Source organism: Rana temporaria, chromosome 1, assembly GCF_905171775.1.
Source record: "Rana temporaria chromosome 1, aRanTem1.1, whole genome shotgun sequence".
Lineage (NCBI taxonomy): Eukaryota > Metazoa > Chordata > Amphibia > Anura > Ranidae > Rana > Rana temporaria.
This window is the reverse complement of record NC_053489.1, coordinates 349,957,961-349,973,657: the sequence shown is the minus strand read 5'-3', so window position 1 is coordinate 349,973,657 and position 15,697 is coordinate 349,957,961. Positions and strand designations below refer to the sequence as shown.

At 41.8% G+C, this 15,697-nt stretch overlaps 1 protein-coding gene across 1 annotated transcript in view; it reads right to left on the bottom strand.

Annotated features, from left to right (window-relative positions):
- Positions 1-15,697, bottom strand: part of TM6SF2 (transmembrane 6 superfamily member 2) — a 62,649-nt gene that overhangs the window by 29,310 nt on the left and 17,642 nt on the right. Inside the window, exon 3 of the mRNA XM_040320640.1 lies at positions 6,335-6,432. Coding sequence (XP_040176574.1) covers positions 6,335-6,432 — 98 coding nt within the window. The remainder of the gene's footprint in view (positions 1-6,334; positions 6,433-15,697) is intronic.

Sequence of the window (15,697 nt, the reverse complement as noted above, 5' to 3'; positions counted from 1 at the left end):
TGGAGGTAAGTATAACATGTTTGTTATTTAAAAAAAAAATAATCATCTTAGTGATCCTTTAAAGGTTACCTATTTCACGTTATTGAACACTTTTCTTTAGATATATGGACTTTTTCCTTCTCTATGATTTTTTATTATAATATGATTTATGATATAATAAATTAGCACCATCCTTTTATGTTTAATTTATTTTACATGTATATGGGTGACTAGTTCACTTGAAAAAGGAGCAGCCTTTTCTGGGTCTTAATAATTACTATTTACCATCACTTGTTAAATGTACACCAAGGCACTGGAGTTGATCAAAGATTGTATGGCTCAGAACAGTGGGAAACAAAGTCTTACTTTGGAAGTTTGCAGTCAGGGTGTCCAAGCTGAGGTGTCCTCCCATACACCAATAGACAAACGGCCATAGAGTAAAAGAAGCAGCCGGCAACTGCATAACATCAAGCGTATTTATTGTGAAGCCTTCAGTGAGTACAGTCAGCAGCAGACTAGTTTCGGCAAAAAGCCTCAACAGTACACAAGGTACTGGAGTGGCCTAGCCAGTTTCCAGACCTTAATCCCATATAAAATATGTGGAGGGAGCTGAAAGTTTGAGTTACCAAATGTCAGCCTCGAAACCTTAAAGTGGTGGTTCACCCTCATTACCAACATTTTAGCATTAAATTAGGCATAGTAGCGCGAGCTACAGTACGCCTGTATTTATTTTTTTAGCCCGGTACTCACTGTGCAATCGTATAGATAAGATTCTGACTCCCCGCGGGGAATGGGCGTTCCTATCCAGAGGGAGGATGATCGACGGCCGGCTATGGCACGTCACGCTCCCCGAAGATAGCCGGAGTAGGTCTCGGCTCTTCACGGCGCCTGCGCACAGACTATGCGCAGGCGCCGTGAAGCGCCAAGTCCTATTTCGGCTATTTCCGGAGAAGCGTGACGCGCCATAGCCGGCCGTCAATCATGCTCCCTCTGGATAGGAACGCCCATTCCCCGCGGGGAGTCGGAATCTTATCTATACGATTGCACAGTGAGTACGGGGCTAAAAAAATAAATACAGGCATACTGTAGCTCGCGCTACTATGCCTAATTTAATGCTAGGAAAAAAAAAATTATTAGGGTGAACCACTGCTTTAATGACTTGGAGAGGATCTGCAAAGAGGAGTGGGACAAAATCCCTCCTGAGATGTGTGTAAACCACATGGCCAACTACAAAAAACGTCTGACCTCTATGATTGCCAACAAGGACTTTGCCACCAAGTACTATGTCATGTTTTGCAAAGGGGTCAAATACTTATTTCACTCATTAAAATGCGAATCAATTTATTAAAAAACCAAAACATTTTTTGTTGTTATTCTGTCTCTCACTGTTAAAATAAACCTACCATTGAAATTACAGTATAGCCTGATCTTTTTTTGGCAATGGGTAAACACACAAAATCAGCAGGGCATCAAATAGTTTTTTCCCCTCACTGTATGCATGAACAGAGGGAAGAGTTGGAGTTTCTTTTGCACATTCACTTATATTCATACATCTCAATAAGCTGTCATGCTTTGTAAAAAAATTGTCTTTTTTTTTTAAACAGGTAATAAGAATAAAAAAGAAAAAAAAGCTAAAGCTTCACCTGATGGCCACAAATAGGAACATAAAATATTAGAATGTAATATTTCATATTAATATGACCAAAAATATTGTTTTTAATGTGATTTGTAGGCTGTGTTTGAAGCCACTCACACAGTGTAGTGACTTTGCAGTAGGGAACAGAAGGAGTAGCAGCTACAGTGCCTTGCGAAAGTATTCGGCCCCCTTGAACTTTGCAACCTTTTGCCACATTTCAGGCTTCAAACATAAAGATATAAAACTGTAATTTTTTTTTTTTTGAAGAATCAACAACAAGTGGGACACAATCATGAAGTGGAACGAAATTTCTTGGATATTTTAAACTTTAACAAATAAAAAACTGAAAAATTGGGCGTGCAAAATTATTCAGCTCCTTTAATTTCAGTGCAGCAAACTCTCTCCATAAGTTCAGTGAGGATCTCTGAATGATTCAATGTTGACCTAAATGACTAATGATGATAAATAGAATCCACCTGTGTGTAATCAAGTCTCCGTATAAATGCACCTGCACTGTGATAGTCTCAGAGGTCTGTTTAAAGCGCAGAGAGCATCATGAAGAACAAGGAACACACCAGGCAGGTCCGAGATACTGTTGTGGAGAAGTTTAAAGCCGGATTTGGATACAAAAAGATTTCCCAAGCTTTAAACATCCCAAGGAGCACTGTGCAAGCGATAATATTGAAATGGAAGGAGTATCAGACCACTGCAAATCTACGAAGACCTGGCCGTCCCTCTAAACTTTCAGCTCATACAAGGAGAAGACTGATCAGAGATGCAGCCAAGAGGCCTATGATCACTCTGGATGAACTGCAGAGATCTACAGCTGAGGTGGGAGACTCTGTCCATAGGACAACAATCAGTCGTATACTGCACAAATCTGGCCTCTATGGAAGAGTGGCAAGAAGAAAGCCATTTTTTAAAGATATCTATAAAAAGTGTTGTTTAAAGTTTGCCACAAGCCACCTGGGAGACACACCAAACATGTGGAAGAAGGTGCTCTGGTCAGATGAATCCAAAATCGAACTTTTTGGCAACAATGCAAAACGTTATGTTTGCCGTAAAAGCAACACAGCTCATCACCCTGAACACACCATCCCCACTGTCAAACATGGTGGTGGCAGCATCATGGTTTGGGCCTGCTTTTCTTCAGCAGGGACAGGGAAGATGGTTAAAATTGATGGGAAGATGGATGGAGCCAAATACAGGACCATTCTGGAAGAAAACCTGATGGAGTCTGCAAAAGACCTGAGACTGGGACGGAGATTTGTCTTCCAACAAGACAATGATCCAAAACATAAAGCAAAATCTGCAATGGAATGGTTCACAAATAAACACATCCAGGTGTTAGAATGGCCAAGTCAAAGTCCAGACCTGAATCCAATCGAGAACCTGTGGAAAGAACTGAAAACTGCTGTTCACAAACACTCTCCATCCAACCTCACTGAGCTCGAACGGTTTTGCAAGGAGGAATGGGCAAAAATTTCAGTCTCTCGATGTGCAAAACTGATAGAGACATACCCCAAGCGACTTACAGCTGTAATCGCAGCAAAAGGTGGCGCTACAAAGTATTAACTTAAGGGGGCTGAATCATTTTGCACGCCCAATTTTTCAGTTTTTTATTTGTTAAAGTTTGAAATATCCAATAAATTTTGTTCCACTTCATGATTGTGTCCCACTTGTTGATTCTTCAAAAAAAATTACAGTTTTATATCTTTATGTTTGAAGCCTGAAATGTGGCAAAAGGTCGCAAAGTTCAAGGGGGCCGAATACTTTCGCAAGGCACTGTATGTGCCAGAACAGACATGGATCTGTCAACCTGAAAAACAGCCAAACTGAAATGCTACATTTCAATTAAAGTTTCATTCATTGAAACCTCTCTAAGGAAAAAAAAAATAAAGAAAAAGAAGGTGATATTTTGACTATTAATCCTGCTCTAGTGCCAATTGTTCGCATGATGGGAGGTGTGGGTTGGAGTTTTATTTTTGTGATAGGATTGCTATAATAAATTCAAGACCAGTACAAACATATGGCAAATTTACTTTTTTTAACGGAAGATCTGTACAAAGGACAAGGGGACATCAGCTGCATGTGGGAGAAGATTTTTCCATTAGTTTAGGATTAAGTTATTTATTGGAAGATTTTGTAAATATTAAACTGTAGTAAAACTGCTAAAATATACATATACATTTGTATTTCCTTCCTTGTAAAGCATATGTTCTCTGTTTTAATAACCATAAATAAAAATTCTGGATAATCTGTTTTGTGATGCATCCATCTCTTAGGCCCCATACTCACGACCAAACATGTCTGCTGAAACTGGCCCGCAGGCCAGTTTCAGCAGACATGTTTGGTCGTGTGTGGGCGCGAGCGGGCCGAATTCCAGCAAACATTTGCCCGCCGGGCCTTTTCCCAGCAGACAAATATTCCTGGACTTGTTTTAAAACAGTCCGCTGGAATTCTGCCCGCTCGGACATGTACGGTCGTCAGTACAGACCTACCGTACATGTCCAGGCGCCCGCCGTCCCTCGCATGCGTCGAATGACTTCGACGCATGCGTGGAAGCATTTTAAAGGCGGGCCGCCCACGTCGCCGCGTCATTGTCGCGGCGACACCGCGTCATCAACGCGGCGACACCGCGGACACGCCCCGCGTATTGTTTACGCGCGGACTTCTGTACGATGGTGTGTACAACCATCGTACAGAAGCCCTCTGGCAGACATGTATGGTGAAAACGGTCCGACGGACCGCTTTCACCATACATGTTTGGTCGTGAGTACCCGGCCTTACTCTTACGACTTCACTCTTTAGGCAATTTCTTTCTAGTTCATCTTTGTGGCTTCCGATGTCCTCTCCATCTCCAGCTTGATCATTAGACAATGAGTCGGCATTATCACCCATGTCCAATGCATGGGAAATGATTATTCTGACCGCAAAAGTGTGATTATCAAAGGAATTGTTTTGCAAAAATTACAGAACTTTTGGAAGGTAAAAGAGTAAAAATATATGTTTTCAAACTGTGAATAGTTTAAATGTTCCCACCAAGGCAAAACAAGGTAGATGGTTGCCACATCCCTGGATATATAAAAGAGAAAGGATACCCCCTGAATGGGATTTTAAACAGCAAATACTACCAAAATAGGTAAAATCATTATTTATTAAACATATAAAAAGATCGATCACACATGTGATGATCTAGACTGACAGTTAGAACAGATAACATGATGATTACATGAGTATATTGACATAGTATACATAAATAGCAATACTCTCCAATATCTGAGAAAAAAATCCTGGGTCCCGAAGGATATTGGAGAGTATTGCTATTTATGTAAATGTCAATATACTCATGTAATCATCATGTTATCTGTTCTGTCAATCTTGAGCATCACGTGTGTGATTGATCTTTGTATATGTTTAATAAACATTGATTTGACCTAGTATGATAGTATCGTTGCCGTTTAAAATCTCATTCAGGGGGTATTCTTTCTCTTCTCAAACTGTTAATATAGAGGTTTGCCTGGAGTTTCGCCCAAAAGTGGAACTTCCGTTTTAAGCACTCCTCACCTTTGGGGGGGGGGGGGCTTCGGTAGGAGTGGGACTTCCTCAGGGAGCACAGCGGCACTCGCAAATCCGCAGTGCGTGCACGGCCGTGAAGCCGAAAGCTGTCACGGTCGGGTGCCCACAGAGTGAATGGAGGTGCCAGCGGAGAGGAGCGGAGCTCTGGGCGGCCGCATCGCTGCTGACTTTTAATAAACCTAAAAAGGCTGGAACTTCCCTTTAAGCAAGAAAATGTTTGACCACATTATGTAGCAATAATTAAACAATAAAGGACTACTAAACTGTGTTTGTGCTACAAATTACATCCAATGTTACAATTACCAAATGCCGCGTACACACGATCGGTCAATCCGATGAGAACGGTCTGATGGACCGTTTTCATCAGACCAAACCGATCGTGTGTAGGCCCCATCGGTTATTTATCCATCAGTTAAAAAATGTGAAACTTGTTTTAAAATTAACCGATGGATACCTAACCGATAGAAAAAAAAACGATTGTTTGTAGGCACGTCCATCGGTTAAAAATCCATGCATGCTCAGAATCAAGTCGACACATGCTTGGAAGCATTGAACTTTGTTTTTTTCAGCACGTCGCTGTGTTTTACGTCACCGCGTTTTGACACGATCGATTTTTTAACAGATGGTGTGTAGGCACGACTGACCATCAGTCAGCTTCATCGGTTAACTGATGGAAAAATCCATCAGACTGCTCTCATCAGATTGACCGATCGTGTGTACAGGGCATTATAGGACATTTTGATCCAGTGAGTTTATCAGACTGGCCATAACAGGAGAGGATCAAAACGGAACCTTATTTTTCCTCTTGTTGTGGCAAAAACTGAAAATCATTGTCCGGGAAGTTGTAATGTGCTTCCCCTGGACAAAAACTGCAGGTTACAAAGAACAAGGTAACTGTTTACTAAATTACTGTTATTCACCGTCAATTTACACCTAACCACAATGTCCTGACAATCAGATATCAATCAAACAAAAATAAGAGTTTGTGAAATCAATATCTCCAAAAGCATAAAATCTTGTCTGATGTTTTAGAAATGTAAAAAAGTAAAAGGGTAACACACTTTATAGTTAAAATAATATGAAACTTGGGAATTGAAACCTTAGATACATGTAATGGCTGTAGACACCAGTTATTCCTACCTCCTTCATGTAAAACGCCATAAATCCACTTATGTGGCCATCTTCTTCTAGCCATATTATTAAGTCGATAACACTTGTAAAGGAGAAAATCGCAAAAACTAAAAACAGTTGAAGAGAGAAAAAGAGAAAAAAACAAAGCGTCACACGGATATTTTGTGATAATTGAAAGTAAATATATATGCATACAATTTGGAAAAATGAGTGTTTACTTCGATGTACCTCAAAACCAAAATATGTGATGATGCTGCAACTTTCATGCGAGACACACACACACACCGGAATATATGCATACAATTGCAATATGGCTGAGACAAGTGAAAAAAATAAATATCCTTATTATTAGGGTCTATGCACAATTGACTTGGAAAGTCAGTGGAAAAGTTTTACAAATTCAAAGTGATTTTTTTTTTACTGTGGGAACACGGAGTGCTGTGTTCATAAAAGTATTATGCTTGAAAAAAAGTACAGCTTATTCAGTAAATAAACTAAACTTGCTTTTTAAAATTCGATTTTTTTTTTTTATTACAAAAGGAATAACAAGGACTGTATATGTTAAGAACATTTCAACTATACATGAGAACAGGTAACCACTAACCACCCCTTTCCCTCATACTAATTTATCATTTACAGTATCCCAATGATTACAGAATGTCGGACATACAAGTTGGAGCCCACAAACAAACTAAATTGGCTCCCGCTGCTGTCAATCAAAGTCAGTCAGCCAATGAGAAGAGATAGGGGGTGGGCCGGGGCACAGCTCTGTGTCTGAATGTCTAGGGAGCAGTGGCTTGGCTCGGGTGCCCTCATAGCAAGCTGTAGGGGCACACAAACACATGCAGCGGAATACATTTTGGCCAAAATGTATGAAGAAATTTTAGCAGAAAGTAAAAAATATGAAAAAAGGACATTATAGTAGAAAGTAAAACATTAGTTCTTTTTTTTTTTTCCAAATTTGTATTTTTACATTTATATTGCAAAAAAAAAAAAAAACATAGGTGATAAAATACCACCATAAGAAAGCTCTATTTGTGTGAAAAAAAATATATAAATGTTGTTTGGGTACAGTGTTGCATGACCCCACAATTGCCAGTTAAAATAGCACAGTGCTGAATTGTAAAAAATAGCCTGGTCATGAAGGGGGGTAAAATCTTTCAGAGGGCAAATGGTTAAAGGGTCACTAAAGGAAAAAACAATTTGGGCTAAAATGCACTGCTGTTATGTACTAAGTCTTAATTGTGTATTGATTATTTTTTTTAAATAGTGATAATGGATTAATCTATTCCGATGTCTTACCTTGGTCTCCCGACTTTCGTTTCTTCTTTTTACTTCCGCAATCTCAGCGCTCGGTCATGAGAGCGACGTCGCCGTCATGCTGGGAACGACATTTCCCAGAATCCTTTGCGCATCGCGCAGTTAAAGCGGGGGTTCACCCTTAGAGGGCACTTTTTCCCCTTAGATTCCTGCTCGTTTTCTCTAGGGGAATCGGCTATTTGTTTTAAAATATGTGCAGTACTTACCCGTTTACGAGATGCATCCTCTCCGTCGCTTCCGGGTATGGGCTTCGGGAATGGGCGTTCCTTCTTGATTGACAGTCTTCCGAGAGGCTTCCGACGGTCGCATCCATCGCGTCACGATTTTCCGAAAGAAGCCGAACGTCGGTGCGCAGGCGCAGTATAGAGCCGCACCGACGTTCGGCTTCTTTCGGCTACGAGTGACGCGATGGATGCGACCGTCGGAAGCCTCTCGGAAGAATGTCAATCAAGAAGGAACGCCCGCTCCCGAAGACCCATACCCGGAAGCGACGGAAGAAGATGCAGCTCGAAAACGGGTAAGTACTGCTCATATTTTAATACAAATAGCCGATTCCCCTAGACCGAACGAGCAGGAATCTAAGGGGAGAAAAAAAAAAATTTAACAAATGGGTGAACTCCCGCTTTAAGAAAAAGCGTGACGAGCGCGCTGGTTTGAAATTAGAATAACCCGCCCACATTTTGAAATTGAACGAATCTTATTCCAAGAGAGGAGGTGCTGTGGTTTTACAGACACACCCAGTCATTTACACCTCCTTGCTGTTTGGGAGAGGTGCACAGCGTTCACACGCACACATGTAGTCTCCAGGAGGGGGCGAGCACGTTTGTCCACACACCAGGAATCCCCTTGCTCTGCCATGCTTTTCTCACACAGACAACCAGGAAGTGGGGAGATCAGAAAAGCCATACAAGAACATCTGTGCTAAAACGAACAATGAGGGCATGAAAACAGCACTGCACTAAGGTAAAGGAAGCTATTTAGCCAATAATTATTTTTTTCCTTTAGTGACCCTTTAAGTCAGTAAGCAAACTAACATTACATTACCTTAAATAAATCCTTTAACTACTAGCCGACCAGCCACCGTCATTATACGGCGGCAGGTCGGCTCTCCTGGGCGAGAGCCCGTAGCTATACGTCCGCTCTTCGAGCGGCCACAAGGGGCGCGTGCGCGCCGCCGGAGGCGCGCGCACGCCCCTGCTCGACCCCGACTCCCGTGCGTGTGCACACGCGATCGCTCGGTACAGAGCGGGGACCGGGAGCTGTGTGTGTAAACACACAGCTCCCGGTCCTGTCAGCAGGGGAAATGCTGATCTTCTGTTCATACAATGTATGAACAGAGGATCAGTGTTTCCCCTAGTGAGGCCACCCCCCCCCCCACAGTAAGAACACACCCAGGGAACATACTTAACCCCTTCCCCACCCCCTAGTGTTAACCCCTTCACTGCCAGTGGCATAAAAAATGCTATAAAAATGCTATAAAAATGCCAATGGTCCCTAAAATGTGTCAAAAGTGTCCGAAGTGTCCGCCATAATGTCGCAGTACCGAAAAAAAATCGCTGATCGCCGCCATTACTAGTAAAAAAAATATATTCATAAAAATGCCATAAAAATACCCCCCTATTTTGTAAACGCTATAACTTTTGCGCAAACCAATCAATAAACGCTTATTGCGATTTTTTTTTACGAAAAATATGTAGAAGAATACGTATCGTCCTAAACTGAGGAAAAAAAAATTTTTATATATATTTTTGGGGGATATTTATTACAGCAAAAAGTAAAAAATATTCATTTTTTTGCAAAATTGTCGCTCTATTTTTGTTTATAGCGCAAAAAATAAAAACCGCAGAGGTGATCAAATACCACCAAAAGAAAGCTCTATTTGTGGGAAAAAAAGGACGCCAATTTTGTTTGGGAGCCACGTCGCACGACCGCGCAATTGTCAGTTAAAGCGGCGCAGTCCCGAATCGCAAAAAGTGCTCTGGTCTTTGACCAGCAATATGGTCCGGGGGTTAAGTGGTTAACCACCACACATTCCATTCCATTGAAGTGCTCAGGTTGTTGTCCTCACCAAAATTGCAGTCCAGTGTTGCATTATTTCTGCAGAATCAGGTGTACATTTTGTTTTCCCCATGGGAGCACTATTCAGCTGCTTCCTGTGTTCCTTGATGCCGAAGTTTAGCTACCATAAAAAATTGCATTTTGCACAGCCCTGCCAATATTTTGTGCAAACTTTGACTGCAGACACAGTTGCTGTACAGAACACCCGCCCTGAAATGTAACTTTCTGCTTGAGTTATTGGCTTACTGATTTTCCAAAATCTCCTACTTTGGGCATCTCCTATAGCAAAAATGTCATGTCTAAAGGGATGCAGACCTTGCCACTTTCCTGCTTAGATCCCTTCAACTGATTGATAATTATAAGATCACTCTCTTGCAGATTCACTCTACACATGGACACAGACATACAAACAGCTTTTTCTTAAAAAAAAAGGGTAGGACTCTGCAACAAAGTTTGTTAACCACTTTAGCCCTGGACCATTTTGCTGGTCAATGACCAGGCCACTTTTTGTGATTCGGCACTGCGTCGCTTTAAAGCGGATGTGCCATGGGAAAAAAATATTAAAAGCCAGCAGCTACAAATACTGCAGCTGCTGACTTTTAATATTAGGACACTTACCTGTCCTGGAGTCCAGCGCCGATCGCAGCAGAGGACGAGCGATCGCTCGTCTCTCTGCTGCTCCCCCCGCCATCCAAGCTGAGGGAACCAGGAAGTGAAGCGCTGCGGCTTCACTGCCCGGTTCCCTACGGCGCATGCGCGAGTCGCGCTGCGCCCGCCGATTGGCTCACACGCTGCGTGCTGGGAGCCGAGTGTTCCCAGCACACAACGGGCGACAGACGGGAAGTCAGAAAAACCCGTCTTTTGCCCGTAGCGTGTGGCCGGAAGTGGGTGCAAATACCTGTCTTTAGACAGGTATCTGCACCCCCCTCCCCCCTGAAAGGTGTCAAATGTGACACCGGAGGGGGGGAGGGTTCCGATCAGCGGGACTCCACTTTAGGGTGGAGAACCACTTTAACTGACAATTGTGCGGTCGTGCGACGTGGTTCCCAAACAAAATTGGAGTCCTTTTTTTTCCACAAATAGAGCTTTCTTTTGGTGGTATTTGATCACCTCTGCGGTTTTTATTTTTTGCGCTATAAACAAAAATAGAGCGACAATTTTGAAAAAAAAATATGAATATTTTTTACTTTTTGCTATAATAAATATCCCTCAAAAATATATATAAAAAAAAAATTTTCCTCAGTTTAGGCCGATACGTATTCTTCTACATATTTTTAGAAAGAAAAAAAAAATCGCAATAAGCGTTTATTGATTGGTTTGCGCAAAAGTTATAGCGTCTACAAAATAGGGGATAGTTTTATTGCAATTTTTATAAAAAAAATTTTTTTACTAGTAATGGCTGCGATCAGCGATTTTTATCGGTACTGCGACCTTATGGCGGACACTTTTGACACATTTTTGGGACCATTGGCATTTTTATAGCGATCAGTGCTATAAAAATGCATTGATTACTGTTAAAATGTCACTGGCAGGGAAGGGGTTAACACTAGGGGGCGAGGAAGGGGTCAATTATGTTCCCTAGGTGTGTTCTAACTGAAGGGGGGTGGGACTGACTAGGGGAAAGGACAGATCGCTGTTTATACATTGTATGAACAGACGAACAGTCATTTCTCCCCCTGACAGGACCGGGAGCTTTGCGTTTATACACACAGCTCCCGGTTCTCGCTCTGTAACAAACGATCGTGGGTGCCCGGCGGTTATCGCACGCGCGTTGGCACCAGGGGCGAGCACGAGGGCCGCAGGCGGCGCGCACATGCCCCTAATGGCTGAAATGCGAAATGACGTATACCTACGTGATTTCGCGCAGCCGAGCCGACCTGCCGCCGTATAACTGCGGCGGCTGGTCAGCTAGTGGTTAAAATGTACACAGAATACTCAGAGGGAAAGTTTTTTTTCTGAACAAAAGTGGAGTTACTCTTTAAAAATCTTTCATCAGTGGAGTTCCTGCAATCTGTTTATAGATAAATCCATTGAAAGAAATGCCCTCAAAGTTTTGGGCCTGTAGTGGGGAATAAAAGCCGTCTTCCTGACTTCTGTTCGCCATAACAAGGAAATCCAGTAGTATTGCATCTACAGTATATCTGATGTAATCCAATGATGCAGCAGCTATGCACTGTGTTGCTGTCATAAGAAAAGGCTTAGAAGAAGTGTCGGCTCTCGAAAATGTGTCAGCACCCAAGAATGTGGTCCACGATAATTTCCAAAGTCATTCGTTTTATGATTTACTATATCCCCAAAAATATATCTGGATTTTTAATTACACTAAATGGCCAAAAATATGTTTACATACCCCCAAATTATTGAGTTTAGATTCTTCCATCGAAGGGTACTGTTAATTGTATAGCATAGAGTGCAAAGATATTTTAGATATTTGTGTTTTTTCAACCTTATGGCAGTAGTTTGGAGAAGGTCCTGTGCAGAAAGGAAGCTCCATAAAGACATGGGCCCGGATTCATATACATTTACGTATCTTTCGGCGGGCGTAACGTATCTCAGATACATTACGCCGCTGTAACTTAGGGCGCAAGTTCCGTATTCAGAAAGAACTTGCGCCCTAAGTTACGGCGGCGTAGTGTAAATGTGTCGGCGTAAGCTCGCCTAATTCAAATGTGGATGATGTGGGCGTGTTTTATTTAAATTCCTTGTGACCCCACGTATTTGACGTTTTATACGAATGGCGCATGCGCCGTCCGTGAAAGTTTCCACGTGCGCATGCTCCAAATTACGCCGCAAACTGTCAATGCTTTCGACGTGAACGTAACTTACATACAGCCCTTTTCGCGAACGACTTACGCAAACGATGTAAAATATGACGCTGTTCAGTCGTTTCCGACGTCCAGACTTAACATGACTTACCCCTGCTTTATGAGGGGTAACTTTACGCCGGAAAAAGCCTTACGTAAACGACGTAAAAAAATGCGCCGGGCGGACGTACGTTTCTGAATCGGCGTATCTACCTAATTTGCATATTATTCGCGTAAATCTACGGAAGCGCCACCTAGCGGCCAGCGTAAATATGCAGCCTAAGATACGACGGTGTAAGAGACTTACGCCGGTCGGATCTTAGGGAAATCTATGCGTAACTGATTCTACGAATACGTCGTTGTAACTCCTATCTGAATCCGGGCCATGGTTTTAAAGAGTTTGGTGCAGGGGAACTAAGGAGGCTTGTATAGAGCCCTGGCCTCAATCCCACTAAACTGGACTGGAACACAAACTGTAAGCCAGATATGTTTGCTCAACATCAGTATCGAACCTCACAGAAGTTCTTTTGGCTAAATGGGCACAAAGGGACAGAAACCCTCCAAAAGCAACTTCCAAGAAAAGCAGAACCGCAATCGGGTGGCTCAACTGCATTATAATCACCATGTTTTGATATGGGATGTCCAACAAGCTTACATACTATAGGTGTAATAGGTTCAAACAAATTATTGGTTACAGGGGTATAGGGGCTCAATCAAACTTTCAAATGCACATATCAACAAATGTTGCATTAACTATTTGTCTATCAAGGTACATTTATAAACACCCTGGAATTCAAGGGGTTAAAACAAGCTCTGCTGTAGCTGTGAGCTTAAAGTGGATGTAAACCCAACTTTTTAAAAAAAAAAAAATTCTGTCACAATGTACAGTATATGATTTCCTATGATCTGTGCCCAGTCTTGCCACAAAGAGTTAATCCAGCTCTGAGCAATCCTCTTTTCCTTTTTTTTCAGTGAGATAAACGGACAAACAGGAGAAAACTTTTGTTCGTTCTTCCCCCTTGCTGTGAATGACAGGTTATTTACATATCTCATGCACTAGCCTGAGACAGACATTATTTTTTAATTCCCACCCCCACTCCTTTTCTGAAGTCATGTGGTTACTTTTCTGGATTTTTACTGGATGTTAGTGATCATAGCATAATTTAGTGTAAGAAATACATAGGAAAAAATGCATGTTGGCAAGGGGAGTGTAGAGGTGTAGAGGTGGGCGGGAAGTCTACTGACATCACGATTCCACCCACCGAGCTCCAGACAACAGATCCACCCACAGAATCTGCAGTTTTTCGGGTCTCATAACAGACAGAGGGGAGACATTTGACAGGTAAGGATACATGCAGGAGGCATGTATATCCTTATAGATCAGCACTATGGCAGTATTTTAGAAATGATGAGAGTGGGTTTACATCCACTTTAATATCATTGTTTGCAACCTGCTATCAGCTTTTTATGTAAAAATGACCATGGTGGCTATATAGCTGCCTAATAACTAATATAGTACCGATAAGGTGCCACCCTGCTTCCCTCCTTTCTCGAGTTCCTGGGCTCCCCCATTATTCTGGGGAACCAGGGACAGCAGTAAACTGCTTCAGGATGCTAAGCGGATGGAACACGGGGAATGTCCCTTATTTTATGTCCTCTGTGATGAAACAACCTGAAAGAAAGCGGTCATTCCCCGGCTACTGTGGACAGGTAAGCAGCTAAACAAACACAATCAGTGCTTCATTAGCTGCAGCTGAGGGCAGAGGTGGCATTAATAAATCCCCGATATCTCCATAAAGAAAATCTGCAACCTGCCCATGCAATTACATAGGGGCTTGTTGGCCCATTTTGTAGTAACAATAAAATGAAAAGAAAAATAAATAAAATAAAAAAAGTGTAAAAAAAACAAACATATTTTTAAAAATGAAACACAACTCTGTTGTCCCATGCATACATGTGATTGTATACATAGGGTGTGCATGTGTATGTAAATTGTAATTGTGCCACAAATGTAAGGCATCACTGTGAATGTCAGAGTAAAAGCAATAATTCTAGGGCCATTATTCATGGTTAACTCTAAACTGATAACCTGTAAAAGCTTTCAAAAAAATGTACCTTGTGGACAATTATGGGTAAACATTTTTTCATCATATTATGTGCATGACATGATTGGTATCTATGTACTTGCCGTAACTATTTTATATTTTGCTAAAAATTGACCTTTTATTGCATTTGAATGTACTAAAATTCAATTCACTGTAGTGTATCCTGAAAATATGCATTTGATAAACACTTGCACAAATAAAGTGCGACATAAAAAATTGCCACTTCTACAATTTTATTATACAGGGCCTGTGTTTTCAGAAAATAGATTTTGGGGTTTTAAAGCATTTTTATGGCCAAAAAAGCATTTTTTTTCACGTGTGAAAAACAAAAACAAATATTGTCCCAGTAAAACAATGCTAAAGTGGAATTCCAGGCTATTCCTAACTATGGTTAAACCTGCTCCCACCCCTGTTCTAACACCTATGCTAACTACGCTGTAAAAGGAAGATGCTTATACTTATCTCAGGGTGCTCCGGTCTAGTCACATGATCAGTACCCAGCGGTGGCTTTAAGGGAGAGGAGGGACAGCCAACATTGAATGCCCCAAGGTAGGCATGTCAGCCATCTCTCCTCTCCCCTGATGTCAGTTGCTAGGGAGATCACATGACTGGACTGGAATGCTCTGAGAATAGGTAAGTATAAGAATCTTCCGTTCTCAGGGTAGTTAGGATACGATTTAGAAGGGGGGTGGGAGCAGATTTAAGCATTATTTAATTTAGATAGAAATAGTCTGAAATTGCACTTTAAAAAACCTTGCCCATCATTTTCAGAAGAAATGCTTATTCCCCTCATGCAGGGTAAGGTAATAGCCTTGCTTTAGTGTCCCCATCCCCTGTAGCATACACCATTATTTTAGTACCCTGAAGCTCCCTTTGGCAGCCAAGTCAATCTAGTCAGAGTTTACACAGGGCTACAGACTGTCTTCCTGCCTCTATGTGATGGTGCTAGGTCAATCAAAAAGCACCAGAGCTGTCACAGAGCAAGGAGAGCAAGTCACATGCTCCTCCATACCCAGAAGTAGCAGGTATTTTCTTTGATCATAGTGGTGGAACAAACCAGCAGGGTGGCAAAGGAAAGGTGGTGT